At 41.0% G+C, this 23,081-nt stretch overlaps 1 protein-coding gene across 3 annotated transcripts in view; it reads left to right on the top strand.

Moving 5' to 3' along the window:
• The window catches only part of LOC105478838 (A-kinase anchor inhibitor 1), a 52,980-nt gene extending 38,468 nt beyond the window's left edge, over positions 1–14,512 (top strand). For all 3 annotated transcript variants that reach the window (XM_011736499.3, XM_011736500.2, XM_011736498.2), the window contains exon 2: positions 14,213–14,512. In XM_011736499.3, coding sequence (XP_011734801.1) covers positions 14,213–14,406 — 194 coding nt within the window. In that variant the 3' untranslated portion in view covers positions 14,407–14,512. The remainder of the gene's footprint in view (positions 1–14,212) is intronic.
• The last annotated feature ends 8,569 nt before the right edge of the window (positions 14,513–23,081 follow it).

Below are 23,081 nucleotides of genomic sequence, written 5' to 3'. Positions count from 1 at the left end.
GTAAAAACGATCAAACCACAGATACAGACACCAATATAAATTTGTGACAGAATATTAAAGAAAAACACAGAAATGATTGTGAGAAAATTCTGGAGATGATTTATCTTTCGCAGGATTAAGGGGACACGACTGGAGAGCAGCACTCAGATGGTGTCTAGGATCTGGCCAATGCCTAGTTCTTACATTGAGTGGTGGCTAAACAGACAAACCAACTAACAAATTATGTTAGAAGAGTGTGTGGCTGAAGAACTTAATGTTTCATGAAAAAATAAGATGAATAATTGAAAAAACGCAGATGTTTTCACTAAATAAGGCAAAAATGACAGCACAATGACAGTGTTGTCATTGTAAGTTCTTGCATCTTAAACTAGTCAGTTATTATGTCTTCTATAATTAATTTCTATTTACCATAGTTTGCTTGCTAGAAACTTTTAAGCCACTATCTACGATTTCAATTAGATAAAATGTAATTTAATTGTATTTGAAGGTAGCTAATTTGCATCCTCAAAGGTACTGTTTCACTTTTCCTCCCTTCCTCTAACTCTTCTTACCTCCCTTTCTTCTTGTCTCCATTTCTGGTTCTCAGACCAAAAGCTCAATACATTTGACTTGGAGTTTTTGAATGTGGCAACCAAGGTTCCCTGAGACACAGGGTGAAACACGTGACATTAATTTCCTGTCACACAGTTCTAACAAAAACTTCTGAAGTCTGGGTTTATTTTTCTTCAGCTTATTTTTTTCTTCTGAAATATCACTGGAAAAAAAAAGGACGTAAAACATCTGATCTTGTTCTTCACTTCCTTTTCTATTTCCAGCCACCTGTTCTCTCTTTCTAATTAACCCCAACACAGTAAAAAGAGCCAAGATTCTCATTCTCATGGTTATAGAAAAAAAGGTATAATAAAAGAAAAGCCACATATACTAGGATAAGGGAAACTCATGGCTGGAGGAAGAGTTTTGTATTTCTTTATCCTATTTGTAGGTGAAGCAATGGTGACTCATATTCTCATTTATCTGCTTCAAAAATTAATCAGAAGTTTTCACCTGTATTTTGTAGTTTAGATGTGAGAAAACCAAGGCTTGTTCAGGTGAACTCATAAAGACCCTGAAATGGGATTCAAACCCAGTGCCTCTAAGACAAGGGTTTTCTCAGCACAGGCTCATGACTGCAGAGCCTTAGAGTGTTGGCAGGACTTGGTTCATTACACACCAATGTGTGCAGGGGTCAGGAAGTTTATAAGCTTGAGGAGAATGTTGTCATGGCAAATGGTTGACCAACAGGAACAAAATCATCTGGGAACATCACTGGACCCAACTGAAAAGAGCTTATTCCTTGTTCTGTAGTGTTTGAAACCAAATGGAGGGAGTGGAGAACTGACCCCCTTAGAAGTTTATAGGCATGCAAAGGGAAGAGGAGGGAGAAAACAAGAAGCTAAGAGATGGCAGAGGTGAGCTGGGTATAAGATTTCGAAACTGCTCATTGGCCTAGCCATATGTGGCCCGGAAATTGGAGCAGCATTTCTAATATTCACGCTCTAGTGTGTTTTCTGCAGCGTCTCTCATGCAGAGGGGCTGAGCTGGCACCAAAGGAGTGTCTCCTCAGCTGCTTCCTCCTGTGCCTTAACTCTCACTGCAGCGAATCAGCAAAACATAGCAAACCAGGCCAAGAGCAGAACATTAATGGGAGCAGAGAAAGTGGGGGAAGAAAGAACAGACTGGAAAACCGTGACTTTCACAGCCACTCATTGAACCATACTTACTGATTGTGCACTGGGCACACGGGGACAATGTTGAGTGAGAACAAAGGGGGTCATCCCTTTGAGAGCAGATGCTCCAGGGGACGCAGGCTGCAACAACCTTGTGAGGGCGTGCCATTATTGTGCCCATTTTAGAGGTGAGGAAGCTGACTTGTTGAAGGTCCCACAGTAAGTTGTAACAGCGGGGCATGGTGTCTCACACCTGTAATCCCAGTGCTTTGGGAAGTGGAAGGAGGAGGATCACTTGAGGCCAGGAGTTTGAGACCAGCCTGGGCAACATATGAGACCCCACCTTTGCAAAAAGATTAAAACTTAAAAAAATTAGCTGGTGGTAGTAGCATGCACCTGGAGTCCCAGCTACTCAGGAGTCTGAGGTGGCAGTTCAAGGCTGCAGTGAGCCGTTATCATGCTACTGCACTCCAGCCTGCATGACAGAGTGAGGCACCATCTTTGAAAAAATTTTAATAATTAAAAAAGTTTCTATGTCAAAACGTTTTTAAGAAAATAAAGTAAGTGGTAATGAGACATGCATACATGCACGACTAGATTTTATCTTTGATGAACTGAGCACAGAGTCATAGGAAAGTCCGTGTCCGCTAAGTGAGAGGAGGGGTGAGGGCATGAGGCTGCACAAGAGACAGGGACTGGTCACGCAGGGCCCTGAGGCCCATGGCGAGAGGCTGAGCTTTCTTTCCAAATGCAATGGAAGGCCAAGGAAGAGTCTGTGCAGGTGCATGACAGATTGGATTTGCATTTTTTAAAAGTTACTCCAGCTGCTGTTTGAGACAATGGAGCAAATGGAAGCACACAGAGAAGTGAGGGGATACATTTATGTATTTTCCATTTTATGCAGAGAAGGAAATAATCATTGGGCTCTGTGTCTGGACACCGGCTCCTTGCTTTCCTTCCTTATCCTGCAGACGGAAGCCGCAGCAGGAAGGTGTCATGGAAGGGACTCTGGCCCAGGGTGTGCAGCACACAGATCTAACCCCGTGTGTGACTCCAAAGAATATCCTGAGCCTCCGGTTTTCCACTTAAACAATAGAATTGATACTTCATTTTGGTTAATCATTTCACATCTTAAAATATTTCACGATACTTAAAAATTGTAAAAAATCTTAGTTATCACATTGTTCCTGAAGGCGAAAACTCAGCCTGCCTTATGGAAACCTAGTGATGTTGGACATTTAATTAATGTTTGTGAGTGACTATTTAGGAGAGGCCAGACATTGAGGAGACCTGGAGGAAGGCTTCTAGTTTCACACCATCCCCTGTCCCCTACCCCCATTACAGCCTTGAAAATTCATCATTAGGAATTAGTTTACAACATCTGCCTGCTTTTTATTGCTTCTTCTAACGCCTCCAGCCTGGTGTGAGAGCAAGAAAGACACCGAGGCCATGGAGCTGCTTTAAAGCACAGCTATGCCTTATTTGCCTCTCAGAGTTTCTGCAGTCGGAATACACTGTCTCACAGAACTCCTGCCATTTTTCAAATGTACTGAATATGGAGGCTGTTGTAATTAATACTATTAATCATCTAAAAGCATGACTGAATTCATAGCCTCCTCTTGTCATTGTGTCATGAAGGGATATGGGAAATATTTTGACATTACAAAGCAATCATCTTCAAAAGGTTGGGAGCTGTTCTTTCAAGGAGAGTAGAAAGGATTTTACTTTACGGCAGAGGAGAATCTTCCTCTGGTTAGCCCCCTGAGATTCTTGCTCTATACTCACTTCCTCCAGGGACTAAATATTACTTTTGAGAGATTATTTAGTTAACTTCTAGACTTGCACTTTCTGATGACTTGTCACATCTGGGAATTTGATTCCTTCTTTGGCAGAGAAATGGCGATTGTGAAGATTGCGTTGTTTATTTCAGGGAGGACAGTGGCATAGGGTGGGGGTGACTTTTGTTTTTGAAGATTCCTTTAAAATCACTCATAGTGCTCATATTGCTTCCCTCCCTCCTTCCTTCCCAGGAAAGGAGAGCATGTCCTCACCATGCCTGGGAACTGAGAATCTTTTTTAAAATATTTAAGAGATCTGGTAATACGGTCCAGTAATTCTTATCTGAATGGGGACAAGAAACCTCTGGACTCCATTTCCAGCTGCTTCAGAACTCTCGGGAGGAGGAATCTATAAATGGCCCAGTAAGAGTTTTTGTTGTCCGAAAGTGCTGTGGATGTACTAGTTATTCTAAGTATGTTTGATAAAATAAAACCAGCCCTTGTCTCGTGAGTCAAGGATTTTCCCTATCTTCTTACCTCCAATGTCCTGGTCCCCCAGGAGGCCACCACTAGGACAAGGCAGAGGCTATGGAAGGTCCTGCAGTGGGGAAGAAAGTATGCGAGCCTCTGGCTTCCAAAATTTGCCTCCTGTTCTATTAGGACCTTGGTGCTGTGGCTTCCTTTAGCACATGAGATCACAGTGTCTACTTTGGCTGCCCCTATAAATAGCAGGCTCCTACATCTGGAAGTCCTGAGTTCGGGCCAGCTTGGTGGTTTGGTGGTTCTGGATTGCTTTTCCTGAACTTTCTGTTTGTCAGCTGAAGAATGACGCGGTTCATACATTTGGAAAGGAGAGCTTGTTTCTCACAGAGGGCTGCAGCCTGCAGGGCGGCCGTTCTGACCGGCTGGGCCGCGCAGCCGCGGATCACAGGTCAAACACAGACACTTCTGCGGAGGGCCACAGGGAACAGGAATTCTGGCTGAGCAGACCAGATATCCATATTCAATAAGCTACAGGAGGAGTCATGAATAGTTATGAAAAGAGAAACCTACGCATGAGCAATTGAGGTTCATACCTCCCCCTGGGTCCCGAGTTCAAAATACTGCCCAGGATGGAGTTTTCAGGCCCCTGACATCAAAAGATGAAGCAGAGGATGCAAAACCCTCACTGCACAGCCTGCATAGACTCACGGGAGCCACTCCATGGTCAATGGTCTCTTATCCCAAAGGAAGGCTGCTGGCCTGTGCAGTGGCTCGCTCCTGTAATCTCAATACTTTGGGAGGCTGAGGTGGGCGGATCGCTTGAGCCCAGGAGTTCGAGACTAGCCCGAGCAATGATGGGATGGGAGGTGGGAGAGACCTTGTTATACCTCCTCCTTCGCCAACCCCGTTAGGCTTTCTTCCCTAAGGGTTAAACAGAAACCAGCCCTGTGGTGCGATAAGACACCATCTCTACAAAAAATACAAAAAATTAGCTGGGCGAGGCGGTGGGCGCCTGTAGTCCCAGCTAGTTGGGAGGCTGAGGCAGGAGAATCGCTTGAGCCCAGGAGGTTGAGGCTGCAGTGAGTAGAGCTAGCGCCACTGAACTCCAGCTTGGATGACAGGAGGAATGCTGGTTGGTTGTTTTGTTGAAAAGTAAAAGGGAGGGACAGCCTCAGGTGATTGATTGACATCAGTGTGGAGTCTCTTGAGAAGGCTAGTTTTTGTTTCACCCTCAGGGTTGGCGAGGGAGGAGAGAGAACAAGGCGTGTCCCACCTCCCATCCCGTCAGGGCTCAGAACTGTTTCCCAGGTTACTCTGGGGTCCCCTTGGCCAAGAAGGGGTCTGTTCAGTTGGGTGGGGCGCTTAGGATTTCATTCTTATTTCTCATTTCATAGATTTTCTAGAATTCCTAGTGACTCCAAGAAAGGAGACACCCTTGGGAGGAGTTTGATTTCTGAGTCTCTTGGGGGTGAAAGGAGGAAAACCTACATTTCTGCTGAATTTTGCAGACATTTATGTGGTGGTCAGAACAGCCTTTTAAGTCTCTCTGAACTCATAACACAGTCTTGGTTGTTATCTAAGTGCTCAGAAAAAGGAAATATTTAAAGGATTTCCAAGACGGTATTTTCATAAGCCTTCTCTGTGCCTCTACCTCCAGTGAAAAGTCTTTTTTCCAAGCGTGTATTTCCCTGGTCAAAACCACTTATTTTAATGTAGCCCAATTTGTCCAAGTTTTTCTTTATGGTTGTTACTTTTTGTGTCCTGTTTAAAAAATCGTTGTCCACTTCCAGGTCGCAAAGATATTCTTCTAACAGCTTGATTGTTTACTTTTTATAAATTTATTTTTTTAATTTTCCATAGAGATGGGGGTCTCACAATGTTACTTAGGCTGGTCTCAAACTCCCAGACTCAAGTGATCCTCCCATCCCAGCCTCCCAAAGTGCTAGGCTTGCAGGTGTGAAGCAGTTTTAAGTTTATAGCAAAACTAAGCAGAAGGTACAGAGATTTCTTTTACGTCCCCTTCCCCTACACACGCACAGCCTCCTCCTTTCTGCATCCCCCACAGAGTGGTGCATTTGTTACACTTAAACCTACACTGACGTATCATAATTACCCAAACTCCACAGTTCATATTAGGGTTTACTCTTGGTGTTGTACATTCTATGGGTTTGGACAAATGTGCAATGACGTGTCCGTCGTTATAGTGTCTATCACACAGAGTCGTTTCACTGTCCTAAAAATCCTCTGTGCTCCAATTATTTTACTTTTCAGATTTAGATATGAAATCCATTTGGAATTTTTTTGTGTATAGTATGAAGTAGTCACTTTCATTATTTTTCTATATGAGTAACTACTTGGCCCAGCCCTAAAGATTGAAAATACTGTCCTTTTCCTACCATACAACAGTGTCGTGTTTTCCATAAATCCAATGTTCCATATATCTGTGCGGTTGTTTCTGGACTCTTTAATGTACTGGTCAATTTTTGTATCCCTGTACTATTATCACACTTTCTTAATTGACTTAGCTTTGTAACTGGTATTAACAGCTGGTAAATTAGGTCCTTCTTATTCCTTGTTTTGTTGTTTTTCTTTCCTTCAAAATTAACTTTGCTTTTTCTTGGCCAAAATAACTCAATAAGCATCTTGATTCCTAGAGTAAAATTGTCTTTTCCTTTTCAAGTTTTATTGGCACCATTTTTATAGCTTCCCTAAGGAATTACAATCCAGTAATATTGTATCATTTAAATTATGTTCTAAAATAATTCAGCAGCTCTGCACGTAAAAGCTTTCCATGACCCTGTTAGCCAGCCACTTGTCTGCCCTGCCCTTTAAGGCCAGGGAAAGAATTTGCTTCCTTTTCCCCTTGGCCTTTCCAAAGTCCATCTATGTTTCAAGGCCTTCTCCAAATCTTGCATATTTTTGCCTTAATTATGGAACTCTCCTCAGACTTCTGAAGCTACACTGGGTGGCACAGATATGAGGATACATGGCTGCTTTACTCTCAACAAAAGGCCCTGATACCTCCCCAGGACCCCAGGCCCAGGCTGGCCTCCTTTCTTCAACGTCATCGTCTCCCTCCCTCCCTGGTGGGCACCAGCCGCTCAGGCTGCCTTCAGTTCCTCTCCGGCCTTGCTCTTGTTACACACATCAGGGACTTGCCACTCAGGGGTGGATCTTTTTGCCTGGAGTGTTCTTCCCTTCCTGCTCCCAGCACCTTCCTTTTACCAGTTAATGTTCATTAATCCTTAAGTCCCCTCTCTGGACATCTTTCCCTGACCCCTAAACTAGATGAGTTCCCTTTGTGGTATTGCAATCATAACAGGTTCATTGTCTGATGCACACAGCAAGTCAATACGTGGAGACACTGCGTTGCAACAGAGAAACAGGTTTAATCGTGCAGTAGCTGATGAGGAGATGGGAGGAAACCTCAAATCCATCTACCCAAGGAGATTGGGGCTATGGATTTTAAGGGTTTGGAGTGGGCTGAAGTGTGTGGAGATAGTTGATTGGTCGAAGAGTGCAGGGTGAAGTCCTGGGACAGCAGGATGAAGATGTTGCATTTTCATACTGATCCTGTTCTTCTGTGGGGTTTGGCATCCGCTGTTTTGCTGGAATTTGGGTTCTGAAAAACTTCTTAAGTGATCCTTAAACAAAAACCTCATGATTGTAATGTCAGCTATCCTGTCTATAGGAACAATGGGATGCACTGGCAGTATCTAGTGTTGAGTGACTTTCAGCAACAAGTAAGCGGGCCAGAGCGCAGCCTGACTGATGCTTAATTATAACTATATTTCTGTTCAGAGTGTGGCATTCAATTCCTGTCAACCCTGTGGGGATGGTTTCAGTATGCTCCCTATGCTCCCTTCAAGCACATGTCATAGCTCCCAATTATAAACCTATTTGATTAGCTGGTGAACATCTGACTCTTCTAGATTGTAAGCTCACACAGGGCAGGGGCTATGACTGTTCTGCTCAACATTTTAGTCTCCAATACCTAGTCTACTGTTTGTCATGTAGTAAGGGCTTTGTAATTCTTTTATGAATGAATGTATGTATGAACGAATGTATGTATGAATGAAACATTTTGGCCTAGTGGCCTATGTTATTCTCCATAGTACCATGCATGTAGGTCCTCCATAAATATCCTTCTGATTCATGTATCTTGTTGTCTAGGACATTTTAATAAAGAACTCCACATTATTTATGGAGTTATATACTCTTATATACTCTTATATAACTCCATAAATATGTAAGTTATATAAGAGTAGCTGGCTACAATCTGAAATAACGTGACTGGCCATTGTAGGTAGAGTCAGGGGTAATTCTTAATTCCCTGCATCTGATTTGATAAGGGTGGTGGTGGTAATAGGCAGTATCACTCAAATATGACTTAGAAATGTCCTATGGCTGCTGATAGCTGTCTTGCTTTCTGCATCTCAAATCTACCTAAAATGCTTCTGATTTGGTTATGGTGCATAGGGGAATAGCATGCTCAGTTGGGCTAGCAGCAAGTTGGAAACCCAGAGGCTGTGGCTTTTCATTGCTGGGAACTCATGTAACTTTAGCTTATTTGGTAGCAAAGCAGGGCTCCTGGGTTTGCTTTATTTGCAGTTGGTGTAGATGAGTGAGATTTAACATCTGGTCCTTCATGGAAAATTCCTGTAGTTCCAGAGATGGGAGGAAAAAAACTATCATTCTATTATTAAAGGGCCCAGAATTAGCTCTTGTTCTCTGTGTTCCATATGCTTGTCATTGATAAATGACCATACTGTCTTTGCAGTCTCAAGCAATCAGAAGGGGAGATAAAATATCTGATCCCTGGTTACCAGCAGCAGCCCTGTGTTTTAGAGTGTGTGCAGGGAGTGGTGCTGGAGTCCTGTCTTGCTCTGGTAGGGACTTCTGTAATTTGCATATTTAGTGAGTCAGTGGGGAGAGATGAGAGATAGAGATGCCATTTGTGATACAACCTCTGGTGCCCTATCTGTGCAAAAAATCACTAACCAGATTCTGTCTCAAAATGGAACACTGACCTTTTCCAAAACCCGCCTCACTGGAATATAACAGGGCTAATGTAATAGAAGTAAATGACACTTAGGTTCCAGGGGGAAAATTGATGTAAGTTTTTATCAGGAGGGTCATCCAATGGTTGTTAGAAGCACAATTTTAATGACAATACATAAGAAATTAAGATCAATTATTAAAGAGATTGCAATTGAGTTGAGTTCCTTAGACACCTTCCACTGGGGAGGCATGAATGGGATATGGGGCAGAAAGTTCTGAGGGGCGTGGTGGGGAGCTGTAGAGCTCGCAGTGGTCTGTGGAAGGCTGGACCCCCCATGGGGGAGCACTCAGTGATCACAGATAAGCAGGACCATGTGGATGCCTGGGGTTGGGGAAAGGCGAGTAACAATAAGAGGTGGAAAGACACTGAAGACAAATTCAGTTACACCACATTCTTGATTTTGGTTTATTTATATTGGGCATTTAAGAGTTTATAGCCAATTAAATCAACTCCTCAATTGTTTTGTGGAACACAAAAATGTTGTTGTAAATGCTAATTAGGCTAGAAGATGTTTGCATCATTTAAAACTAGACAACAGTCTGCCTACGACGCTAAGTGATTCATTACATTGAAGGGAATTCAGCGCACGTAAGTCATTGGCGAGACTCGGAGGGTTTGGGTGGCTGGCCCTGCCTTCTGTTGGTTGTAATGTACTTCCTCACATGGTACTTGTATTATTATAAGAGTCTCCATCAGGAGTTTCCCAAATACCTTGCCCTTACAAGTGAATGCCATAGGAATGCCAGGAGGCATGAGTGTGATGCTGCACCAAGACTAACCTGTGAACACCTGCTCTCCAGGATGCTTTGCCAAGACAATGGGGTTAAGTGGTTCCTTCCTTCTAAGTAGCTGTGTTCTCACCTCTTGATCCGAATTTTTGGGCACAGCAGATTGGGCCAGAATAAACCTTGTTATTCAACCTATGGCTGGCTTAAGAAGTGGCCTGGAGCCTGATGTGGTGGAGTGTGCCTGTAGTCCCAGGTCTGGGAGTCTGAGGCTGAAGGATTGCTTGAGCCCAGAAGTTTGAGACCAGGCTGGTCAACATAGTGAGACCCCATCAGAAAAGAAAACAACAACAACAAAAAAACAAAAAAAAACCACTACCTGGTATAAAAGTGCTGCTTTATAAGGATAATGGTGATATGGAGAGTCTGTTGGGCTCTCTCTCACAGGAATTTCAACTGAAGATATGGCAAAGGTCAGTCAGTTGCAAGAACATGAGCCAGGACCTTAGCTGGAATGCCCTCAGAGGGAAGGAGACATGTCCAGCCATGAAGCACTGCACGTTGTGAATGTGCAGAAATAAGAGTGAGTGAATGCATAAAGTCAGAGAGACTCCAGAAGAAGCGAAGAGGTGCTTGGCTGGTCGCAGCAGATGGAGAGGTGAGGCTGACTCATGGCAGAGGATAACCTACGTGGTGCAATAACTGGAGCTATATTGGATTTTTCCAGTTTCCGAGTTGTAATGTGAAGCTCAGCTAAACAGTTCCTGGACACTTGGTTATGACATTTGTATCTCTATTTTCATGGTCCTCTCCCCTCTACCATAGCTTAAGGTAATGGAAGAGAATATTATTCCTCGCATACCAAAGAGTCTAACCCACAAGTAGTATATGTGCTTTCTGCACCTTTTTATTTTGCATGTATTGTCTGTTAAGTGCTCTGGGTGGCTTTTCTCCCCACCTTAATCCTTCTTTCTCTGCTCCAGCCTTCGCTGCTGTCTTTGTCCCACAACCTCCACTGCAGGTAGATATGTATGACCCGAAATGAAGTGGTAATGAGGGCAGTGAGAGTTAACATGCATCTAGTTTGACTAAGATACTCTTTCTAGGAGCAAGCCTAAATCTTTTGAAATTGTTTTTGTTTGTCCTCACACTTATGCACTGTATAGTGGTAGTAGACAGAGCAACCTGGGTTTCACATTTGTCCTGCTGCCAGTATATACTGTATTCTCCCTTTTCAATGTAGCCTTGGCTTTGCTTGGAAGTAATTTTTTTAAATCCTTAATGGCTTCTTTGTTTTAGCATTAGAACCTTCTTGAGTTTTATTTGTATTTCTTTTATTTTATTTTACTTTTTTTTTTTTTTGAGACAGAGTCTTACTCGTCACCAGGCTGGAGTGCAGTGTCATGATCTCAGCTCACTGCAACCTCTGCCTCCCAGGTTCAAGCAACTGGGACTACAGGTGCTCACCACCATGCCAGACTAATTTTTTTTGTATTTTAGTAGAGACAGGGTTTTGCCATGTTGGCCAGGCTGGTCTCAAACTTCTGAGCTCAAATGATTCACCCACGTCGGCCTCCCAAAGTGCTGGGATTACAGCTGTGAGTCACTGCGCCTGGCCCCTCCTTGAATTTCAGAAAGACATATGATTGCCTGGCCTATGAATATATTTCCTAGCCTCCCACATAGCTAGGTGTGGCCATGTAATTAAGTTTCCCTGGGTAGAATGTCAGTAGAGTGATATTTGCAACCTTTATGACAATTCTTTAAAAGCAAATTGCTTGCCCTCCATTTTTTTTCGTTTTTGCTTTCTTTTGGTCCCACATGGGATATTGGTTAACCAGCTTCACTCAGGTAAATGAGGGCAATATTGTTAGAAAGGTTAAAGCAGTAAGATGTAAGGAAGTTAGAGTCCTTAGATAACCCATGCAGCAGAGCTACTGACACACTGGAGTACTTCTGAGCTTTACACGAGAGAGCAATGAATATCTCTTGTTTGAGGTGTCCTCTTTTTGAGTTTCTCAGTTACAACAGCTTAGTCTGTTCCCTGATGAACACACAATGGTGGACACTTACAGATGCTTACTATGTGTTAGGGACCACACTGAGTGCTGAATACGCTTTGTGTTGGTTAACTCTCCAACAACCACCCTAAATTAATGCCACTTGCCCATTTTACAGATGTGCAAACAGGCTTACAGAGGTGAAGTATCTTGGCCAAGATTGCATGAATGCAAGTGGCAGAAAGGACCTGAGATCTCTGAAGTGATTCAAAACACATATTCTTGATAGCTATACCCTCATGACTCTTCATATAGAAAAATTTCTATTCTTCTTGGCCACTTCACAGCTTCAGTCTATTGCAATTCGTGTGTCTAGACTCGTCTGCTCAGTTTGGTGTACATTGATGGTTTTATCCTGTTTTTAAAAATATTGTTCTTTGCTCTGAATAGGTTTATCTCGCTTTGTTCACTAGATTGTAAATCCCTCAATGGATGGATAAAAATGCTCCATAAATGACGATTATATGACTAAATGAATAAGAACTGTCTGGTCTTCCAGAATTACTCAATATTATCTTTTGTGATGTTTCCTCATAGGTGTATAAATTCTGTTGTTAATTAATCAACCCCAGTGAACGTCATCCCTCCAATTTTAAATACATCTTCTTGGTAGTGAGCATATTTGTGTAGAGGAAATATCCAAAAAGATGATTTTAAATAAGAAATTATGTCCATTCTGTTTACCACTATAAATATAAATAGGTGGGATTTAGCGTTTTCCAGATTGCACTTCAAACAAATGGTAGATTTATGATCAGTCTACCATGTATGAATTAGTATTACGTCTGCTGCACAATAGAAACAAATACAGAATAGCAGTTGCCTTAAACAAAGTATATTATTTTATTCTAACATAAAAAGAGGCCTGGAGGTGGGGATCTGAGAACTGGTATGGTGGCTTCTTGGTCATTGTATCCCAAGCTCCTTCTTTTTCTTCTGAAATCCCTGAAAACAGTTTCTATTCTAATGGTTCTAATGGCTCGTCCCTTGTAATAACTATCAGGCCAGAGTTGCAGGCAATAGGATGGGTAGAGGATAAAAGGCCTTTATCTGACTTTACTCTTCTACATCCCTTTTCCAGGATTTTTATTAAATGAACTTCTACTTCCACCAAGAATTTAGCTATACCTAGTTACGTAACTACTCAAATAAAATTAAAATTGTGTTTTTACCTAAGAAAGAAAGTAGAGAATCAGCGCTGGGTAGACTGCCTAGCCTTCTAATTAGGAGGTTCCCACCATTCCAGATTAGGGGTTGACAAACTGGTCCACAGGCCAGTTCTGGCCTGTGGCCTGTTTTTTTGTAAATGAAGTTTTATTGAATGAAAGCCCTATGCACTCATCGATAGCTGATTTCATGCTACAAGAGCAGAGTTGAGTAGTTGTTCCAGAAATTGTATGACCCATGAACTTAGACTATCTCCTAACTGGTTCTTTAAAGGAAAAGTTTGCCAATCCCTGCTCTAGATCCCAGGGGGCGAGAGCAGGGGGCAGGTTCTGATGAAAAAGTTTGCCAATGCCTGCTCTAGATCGCAGCGGGCAGCTTCTGATAGTTTCACTGGTTGTGATCCTATTATAGGAGCAAAGTTGATCTTGATATGGATTCAGTCATCATCTATTCTCCAGCCCCAGTGAGGTTATATACGCTATGCATGCGTTTGGGTGCAAGTAACATGAAACCTGAATAATATTCGATTAAACAGAAAGGAATTATTTTCATCACATACATGAATGCCCAGAAGGACGTGGCCCAGGGCTGGTACAGATGCTCAGTGCTGCCTTCAAAATTAGGCTGCTGCTTTCTCCCCAGCCATGCCCAGAATGCTGACTTTCATCTTCACGCTTACTGGAAGATGATTGCAACACCTGAAGGCTTCTGTCTGCATTTCCTGAAGGAAGTGGGGAAGGTGCAAAAGGGCAAGGGTCTGTTCTTTTCTAGAAACTTTCCCAGAGGCCCTCATTGGCCAAAACTGTCTCTCTAGCAGCTGAGGATCCTAGGATTCAAACAACCGTGGAAGAAAAATATTGGGAAAAAACCCAGTAAAGGAAATAACAGTACAGCAGTGAAAAATAATATAATTTTTAAAATATAGTATAACAACTATTTACATTACATTTACATTATATTAGGTATTATAAGTAACTACAGATGACTTAAAGTGTATGGGAGGATGTGTGTAGATTATATGCAAACACTAGGTCATTTTATATCAAGGACTTTGGTATCCACAGCATATCCTGAGACCAGTCCCCCAGTCATAACTTCTCATAGTTAACTGGTCCACTCCAGTGTGTTCTTATAGTCTCACTCTTCCCTCCTCTTTCTCCCCTACCCTTCCCTCTCACATTCCTGAAATTAATTTCTCTCCTTCTTCCCTCCTTTTCATGTTGTTGGCTAGGTGAGAAACCTGGAAATGAGCCTGAAGAGGTGAAGCTGCAGAATGCCAGCAAACAGATTGTGCAGAACGCAATCCTGCGAGCTGTGCAGCAAGTCTCCCAGGAGAGCCAGCGCAGGGAAGAGAGAATCAGTGATAACCAGGGCCACATCCAACTGGGCGTTGGGGAGTTAACCAAGAAGCACGAAAAGAAGTAACATGGTGGATTTTGCTCTTGACATGTGCTTGGTTTCTAGCCTTCCTCTTAGCATAGGACGCATCATCAAAATGTTGCCAATAAAGCCAACCGAAGTGTCACCGGCACCTAGCTGTGGAATGAATTCGCACAAGCCCCTGGCTGAGAAGCACTGTTGTGAAAAAGTGCATTAGGCCATTCTGTTCCTATTTATGCAGTGCCTCTGAGACACAGTGGGGCCATATATGACACTGTAATTGCAAAGTCATTTTGCAGGCCAATTTATTTTTAAAGTTCTTTTATTTGAAAACAAGAATTCTATGTCTCGTTTATTTACTTCTGCCTTTTATGCATTCCTTCTGTGAATTTAACAAGCAGTCTTTTTGCTGAAATACTGAGTACAGTACTGAGTGCTTTCTAATATATTAAAAAGACATGCTAGAAAGGTGAGGGAATGGAGTTTTAGTTACCTTCAAATGTGAAATTGAGGCTTTTATAAGGTGGGTTCAGGTCTAAGATCAAATTAAGCAAAGGGAAATTCTAAGGCTGAGTCCCTCGGGATCATACCAAGGCATTTATTAATATTTATGTTATTTTAAGAAAGGGAGGAGTTTAAGCTTCTCAAGAACTCAGTATTTTAGTCTCAATTCTCTGAATATTTCATAATTGGTGTTTATACTCTGTGTAGAAATATTTTGGGAATATTATGGATTTCTTGTCTGATCTCAAGATTAAATAATTAAGACAAGTGATTCTACACATGTGAGTTGCCAATGACTCAATTCCTTAGCAGCCTCGTGGAGAATGGCTAGAATTGTAGATTTCTTCAACAGCTGCCTATCATTAAGAGACTTACACTTGGGGCTGACTATGGGGTGTAACATCCTTGGAAGGGATTCTGGGGTCCTTACAAATGCTGTTTTGCCACCAGGCTATGCATTTGCATTAGGACCTTACTAACTTTTCCCATCCACACATTAAAATTATTTTTTTGAGATTATGAAAATCACACAGTTCAGGAATACATGAGAATACGATAGGGACAGTAAAGTGACAGTGTTTTGAATGCAGTGACAGAGATATGTGTGTGTACATGTGTAATAAAGGTGTCTGTGCAGCAACAGGATTGATCCCTGCTCCACTTCTGTGAGAATAATGCACGTGTTTCTGGAGTATCTAGAGTCCCATTTCCTGGGCTTCACAAAGGTTATTGAATTGGTGCTATTGGGGACAGAGGAATAATTTGACCTTGGTTAAAAACCTTCTGGTTTCAGAGTATCAATATCTACGTTTGATTTTTTTTAAAGCAAAGTATTATGGTATAAAGTGTGACTGATATTAAGATATACTTCTAAAATTCCAATATGCTACAGTTTCTAGAATAAATCTTTGGATAATAGACAATGAATGAAAAAATATCTTATCAGTTTTGTTATGCTGTCCCCACAGTGCACAGGTGGAATAAATTCACAGGAAACATGGATGGAGAAGGAAGCAGAAGGGCTTACAATTTAAAGATTGTTTACTCACAGGTGTTTCTTTTAGCAGAATTCATGCTAAGTGAAGAGTGAGTTTAAGTTGACCAAAGTTCATATAACTGATGTGATATAATTGCATAGCATACATAATGAGAATGAAAGTATTCAGGGAAATTATTCAGGAGTGCCACAAATAAAATAAATAAATAAATCTAATGCTTGTAGTTTGTAAGTGATCGGTACTATGTCTACTCAGATATTTGGATATGACCAGCCTTTGTTTTTGCTGTCAAGTGACAGAAACATATAAATATACTATTTTTCCTCTCTGATGTGTCTGTATTAAAAAATTGGGAATTTTTGGAACATCTTATTGACCTCTGTATCTAAATGTTATTTATAAATAAAACATATACAGCTTTGAAATACTTTAGGCAAAGTTTTCTAGACTCTGCTGTTTGGCTCATTTTGTACGTGGATCTTACCATTATTTGGCACCACGAGGCTTCCAAGGCTATTTTCAAACCCCTAGATATCATGACCAGGGGAAGTGCTTCTTTAATGGGCCCTTCACTGTGACTGCGTGAGGACAGCCATGGGGTGGTGGGTCCTGAGGCTTGAAGAGAAAAGGATGTATGCTAAGAAGTGGGCTTTTGATCTCAAGAATTCAAGGTAAGTGGGTCTGGAAGGTAGAGTGTCTGCCATAATCTTGGAGATGGAAAATCAACAGCAAGGAACAGAGATATGACTAAGTTGTAGGGAGGACAAAAGGAAGTTTGGCAACCCCTGTGCTCAATAGGTAGGTGCCATACTGGCAAAATTCTAAGAAAGCTCAGTCATAAAAATAAATGAGTTAAAGACCTATAAACTCTTACAGATCTTTCAGTCTGAAGACAAAGTTACTAGATTTTACAAGGGGCCTATAGAACTTCATTTGACATAGGATTAAGGTGGATTTCCACTTGATTATTATTGTAAACCAGATCACAGCTTTTAGTTTCAGAAATGAGTAGGAACATTTACTTAGTGTCCTTTATCTTTCTGATTTACTACATACACAGGCTTCCCATCTCTGTGTGTTCAGCTGTTCGTCTTTTCCGTTGCCTGCCCCTAGGGTGGAACTAAAGAAAGAAATCCTTTCATGTTACTTTGCTCTGCTGTAATCATCTGTTTAGTGCAAACAGTATTGTAAATTGATACAAAATGACTAACTGGTTCCCTTCATTTCTTATTTATTTTTTAGCTGTTTAGGTTTCCTTTATGGTGGAATTTCAGGTTACAAAGAAATGAATCTATCATTTAAAAATAATCATTGAATTTATGCCATTCAGAGATGAGTAACTGGCTGTTTTCAAGGCTGTTTTGAGGTTTCTATGATAAAACAATACAAAAGAGAGGAACCTTTAATTTATCCACTGTAATAGCTCACTGTAGTAAAATACAGTAAAAAATATATATATATGAAAAATCTGAAACTAATTTAGCCCCTATAATACCAAAACAGATGTAGAGACAGGAAAGTGGAAATTACAGTAATAATATCTTTCTTGAGTGTGTGAAAGTTTTCAAAAGATATTAGTACACATTCCCTCATTTATTTCATTGCCACAACCTCAAAATAAGGTGTAACCTGAGAAAATCTTAATATGGTTTGGCTGTGTCTCCACCCAAAATTTCACCTTGAATTGTAATCCCAACTATCCCCACATGTCAAGGGTGAGACCAGGTGGAGGTAATCGGATCGTGGGGGCGGTTTCTCCATGCTGTTCTCATCAAAGTGAATGAGTCTCACGAGATCTGAAGGTTTTATAAGCGTCTGGCATTTCCCCTGATTGCACTCGCTCCGTCTTGCTGCCCTGTGGCAAAGGTGACTGCTTCTTCTTTGCCTTCGGCCATGATTGTAAGTTTCCTGAGCCCTCCCCAGCAATGTGGAACCGTGAGTCAATTAAACCTCTTTCCTTTATAAATTACCCAGGCTCTGACAGTTCTTTACAGCAGTGCAAGAATGAACTAATACAGGTCTTACTCTCCTTTTGCAGATAAAGTCACATTGAGGCTCAGGGAAGATAAATATAACCTAGATGGAGAAAGTGAGCACAAAAATACATGAAATCAGTAATCTCAAACTCTGTGAGCATCGGAAAACAAAATTTAAGAGTATAAATTGTAGGGATTTTAAGAATATGAATTCTAGATATATCAGTGTTAAGATGTAAGAATGCAACTGCTTTAGATAAAACATTTCTGCATAAGAAATTTAACAAAAATAGTAAAGAGTCAGTGAAAATATTCAATAGAAAAAACTCAATGCCATTCAATTAAAACGTGGTAGCTAAGGAAGGAAACAAGAGACTTCAGAGGGAAAGAAATAGAAGACCACAGTATGGTATGAGAAGACTACTAATCTTTCCTCCATTCCTCAGAAACCATATTAGTAAGTGCACAAAATCCTTATCCAGGTGTGAGAAAAACAAAGTGAGGGACTTTGTCCTTTGTCTTCTGGTTACAGTGTAGTGGAAATGGCTGTTGGGAAGAAATAGGTGAGATAGGAGACAGGACTCTCAGATGAAAGTGGTAACTTTGGCTAGGTGCAGTGGCTCATGCCTGTAATGCCAGCATTTTGGGAGGTGGAGGCGGGTGGATTACCTGAGGCCGGGAGTTCAAGACCAGCCTGACCAACATAGAGAAACCCCGTCTCTACTAAAAATACAAAATCAGCCAGGCATGGTGGCACATGCCTGTAATCTCAGCTACTCAGGAGGATGAGGCAGGAGAATCCCTTGAACCTGTGAGGTAGAGGTTGCAGTGAGCCGAGATCACACCACTGCACTCCAGCCTGGGCAATAAGAGCAAAACTCCATCTCAAAAACAAAAACAAAAAAAAAGTGGAAAACTTTCCCTTACAGAAATTAAGAAAAAGGAAGAAAATAGGGGAAGGAAGGAAGGGAGGAAAGAAGATAAATCCCCACAGCATATTCTAGGAAAATAGATATAAAATGCTCAGCAACAATACTAGCAGAATAAAAGAAAAGTTTTTAAGTTCTGGGCTGCGAGCAAGTCATTTAGGATGGTAAATTTTCATGCTGGCATCAGATTACTTCATAGCAACATTGAATACTCTAATACAAGGGAGAAATGGCTATAAAGGAGCACTGAAGTAAGGAAAGTATGAGGGAAGGATATTATTCCCAGCCAAGGTGTCAATTAAGAATAAAGGTAAAAATTAAAACAAAACAAAACTTAAGCATTACTAGTACTCAAGATTTCTTTGTGAAAAATCTGCTTGACCATGAATTTCAGCTAACTAAAAAATGAATAAAAATAAAGACTTCAGAAAGGGAGAGGCTGCAACAAAAGGATTAGTGAAGAGCAGTATCTTCACCTAAATATAAAGTGAAGAATACATAATTGTGAAAATTGTGGCCGAAAAGAAGCACGTAAATTGTTATATCTTGCTAGCATGAAATATGACCAAAAAAATCAGGATGTAGGCAGGGAAAATGACGTCAACCTAATGACTTTATCTGTCAGAGAGGAAAGATAATTTATATGATCTCAAGTTGAATGCTTTAGTTAATGAACTCCGAGGATGCCAATCCCTTATTAGATTTTATAATTCCTCTTTTTAACCTTTGAGGAATATTTTAGAAACTAATATGACACAGAGTTATTTAAAGTTTAGCATTTTCTTTAGTTTCCACTTAGTATTTTTTTCTTTCATTAAATTAAAAAGAAATTAAGTATTCTACTGGTATCCTTTTTTTATTTTTATTTTTTTGAGACAGTGTTGCCCAGGCTGGAGTGCAGTGGCTTGATCTCAGCTCACTGCAACCTCCCCATCCCGGGTTCAAGCAATGCTCCTGCCTCAGCCTCCTGAATAGCTGGGATTACAGGCACGCACCACCATATGCGGCTGATTTTTGTATATTTGTAGAGACGGGGTTTACCATGTTGGCCAGGCTGGTCCCGACCTCCTGACCTCAAGCGATCCCCCCATCTTGGCCTCCCAAAGTACTGGGATTACAGGCATGAGCCACCACAGCTGGCCTTTTATCTATATATTTTTACTGTGTCCTTTTCCCCTGGAATAATCCCTTGACACCATATGTGTCCCACTGTTAGCTTATTCTTCCACTGAAGCTGACCAGGAGGACTCCTGCTGCATGTGAAGACCTAGAGTGACTTTCTTACTCAGAAAAGTAATTCCTTTGATCATTCAACTTAGGCCACAGGTTGTACATAGTCTAAGTAAAAAGAGAACAAAAGAATCACTTTATTCCTATGGTGTTTTTCCATTTTTAAAGCAAGTTACTATTCTTTTCTTAGCTGATTTCTACTTAATCCATTAACCAGTGCTTTCACCACATGCCTGACACTTGTGCCTAAGAATTGATGCTCTTGCATGAATGCTCCACTAGTTGAGTTATATGTGCAAACCAGTGTTGTTGCCGCCCATCTGTATGCCCTCAGCAAGCATCATTTCCCTATTCACAGATGGCTTCTGGCTACAAATAGCTGTCACTTTTTGCCTGTGGGCCTTTTCTAGGTATATCTGTGTGCTCAGCCTATACAAGGGGCTGGCCAGAAGTACTGGGTAGCTAAGGGCCCAGGGCAGCCTTCCAACAATAATGGATAGGAGATGGCCTGTAAATACTTCAGCCTTCTCACTGCCCAGGTGGGCCAACTCTGAGGTGTGTCCCATGGTCTCCCATTGGTTGAAACCTGATGAAGTCCCTGGTGTGCAGCCCCTTCTCTCTCATTTCTCCACTTTCCTATTGATGCTTTCTATGAGCTAATTTCACTGAAATTCTTGTCTCAGGATCTATTTCTAAAGGGACCAAAGTTAAGACAATGGTGTTACAGTGCTTCCTATCAAAGAAAACTGAGGTTACTAATTATTTGTATCTTGTTGCAGAAAAATTGGACCAGGCTTTCTGAAGAGACAATCTGCCTCAACCAGGTATGTCTTTCAAAATAAATGCCAAAGTAATTGACTGTGAGTTGGTTAAGAAATCAGATGTGTTGTGTATTTTAATTTTATTATGGCTATGGTAGCTGGCTTGCGATTGATTTAATCTCAGTTCTGTTCCCCATTTCTTGTTTTTCTCAGGTTTGTCAAAGATCAGATGGCTGTAGATGTGTGGTATTATTTCTGAGGACTCTGTTCTGTTCCATTGGTCTATATCTCTGTTTTGGTACCAGTACCATGCTGTTTTGGTTACTGTAGCCTTGTAGTATAGTTTGAAGTCAGGTAGCGTGATGCCTCCAGCTTTGTTCTTTTGACTTAGGATTGTCTTGGCAATGCGGGCTCTTTTTCGGTTCCATATGAACTTTAAAGTAGTTTTTTCCAATTCTGTGAAGAAACTCATTGGTAGCTTGATGGGGATGGCATTGAATCTATATATTACCTTGGGCAGTATGGCCATGTTCACGATATTGATTCTTCCTATCCATGAGCATGGTATGTTCTTCCATTTGTTTGTGTCCTCTTTTATTTCACTGAGCAGTGGTTTGTAGTTCTCCTTGAAGAGGTCCTTCACATCCCTTGTAAGTTGGATTCCTAGGTATTTTATTCTCTTTGAAGCTATTGTGAATGGGAGTTCATTCATGATTTGGCTCTCTGTTTGTCTGTTACTGGTGTATAAGAATGCTTGTGATTTTTGCATGTTGATTTTGTATCCTGAGACTGCTGAAGTTGCTTATCAGCTTCAGGAGATTTTGGGCTGAGACAATGGGGTTTTCTAAATATACAATCATGTCATCTGCAAACAGGGACAATTTGACTTCTTCTTTTCCTAACTGAATACCCTTGATTTCTTTCTCTTGCCTGATTTCCCTGGCCAGAACTTCCAACACTATGTTGAATAGGAGTGGTGAGAGAGGGCATCCGTGTCTTCAAAGGGAATGCTTCCAGCTTTTCCCCATTCGGTATGATATTGGCTGTGGGTTTGTCATAAATAGCTCTTATTATTTTGAGATACGTTCCATCAGTACTGAATTTATTGAGAATTTTTAGCATGAAGGGCTGTTGAATTTTGTCAGAGGCCTCTTCTGCATCTATTGAGATAGTCATGTGGTTTTTCTCTTTTGTTCTGTATATATGCTGGATTACGTTTATTGATTTGCGTATGTTGAACCAGCCTTGCATCCCAGGGATGAAGCCTACTTGATCATGGTGGATAAGCTTTTTGCTGTGCTGCTGGATTTGGTTTGCCAGTATTTTATTGAGGATTTTTGCATCGATGTTCATCAGGGATATTGGTCTAAAATTCTTTTTGTTGTTGTGTCTCTGCCAGGCTTTGGTATCAGGATGATGTTGGCCTCATAAAATGAGTTAGGGAGGATTCCCTCTTTTTCTATTGATTGGAAGAGTTTCAGAAGGAATGGTACTGGCTTCTGCTTGTACCTGTGGTAGAGTTTGGCTGTGAATTCGTCTGGTCCTGGACTTTTTTTGGTTGGTAGGCTATTAATTATTGCCTCAATTTCAGAGCCTGCTATTTGTCTATTCAGGGATTCACTTCTTCCTGGTTTAGTCTTGGGAGAGTGTAAGTGTCCAGGGAATTATCCATTTCTTCTAGATTTTCTAGTTTATAGGTGTAGAGGTGTTAATAGTATTCTCTGATGGTAGTTGTATTTCTGTGGGGTCAGTGGTGATATCCCCTTTATCATTTTTTATTGCGTCTCTTTGATTCTTCTCTCTTTTCTTCTTTATTAGTCTTGCTAGCAGTCTATCAATTTTGTTGATCTTTTCAAAAAAGCAGCTCCTGGATTCATCGATATTTTGGGTTTGGGGTTTTTTGTGTCTCTATCTCCTTCAGTTCTGCTCTGATCTTAGTTATTTCTTGCCTTCTGCTAGCTTTTGAATATATTTGCTCTTACTTTTCTAGTTCTTTTAATTGTGATGTTAGGGTGTCAATTTTAGATCTTTTCTGTTTTCTCTTGTGGACATTTAGTGCTATAAATATCCCTCTACACACTGCTTTAAATGTGTTCCAGAGACTCTGGTATGTTGTATCTTTGTTCTCATTGGTTTCAAAGAACATCTTTATTTCCATCTTCATTTTGTTATGGACCCAGTAGTCATTCAGGAGCAGGTTGTTCAATTGCCATATAGTTGAGCGGTTTTGATTGAATTTCTTAGTCCTGAGTTCTAGTTTGATTGCCCTGTGGTCTGACAGACAGTTTGTTATAATTTCTGTTCTTTTACATTTACTGAAGA

Source organism: Macaca nemestrina, chromosome 19 (genome assembly GCF_043159975.1).
Source record: "Macaca nemestrina isolate mMacNem1 chromosome 19, mMacNem.hap1, whole genome shotgun sequence".
Lineage (NCBI taxonomy): Eukaryota > Metazoa > Chordata > Mammalia > Primates > Cercopithecidae > Macaca > Macaca nemestrina.
This window is presented reverse-complemented; position numbering and strand designations above follow the sequence as displayed.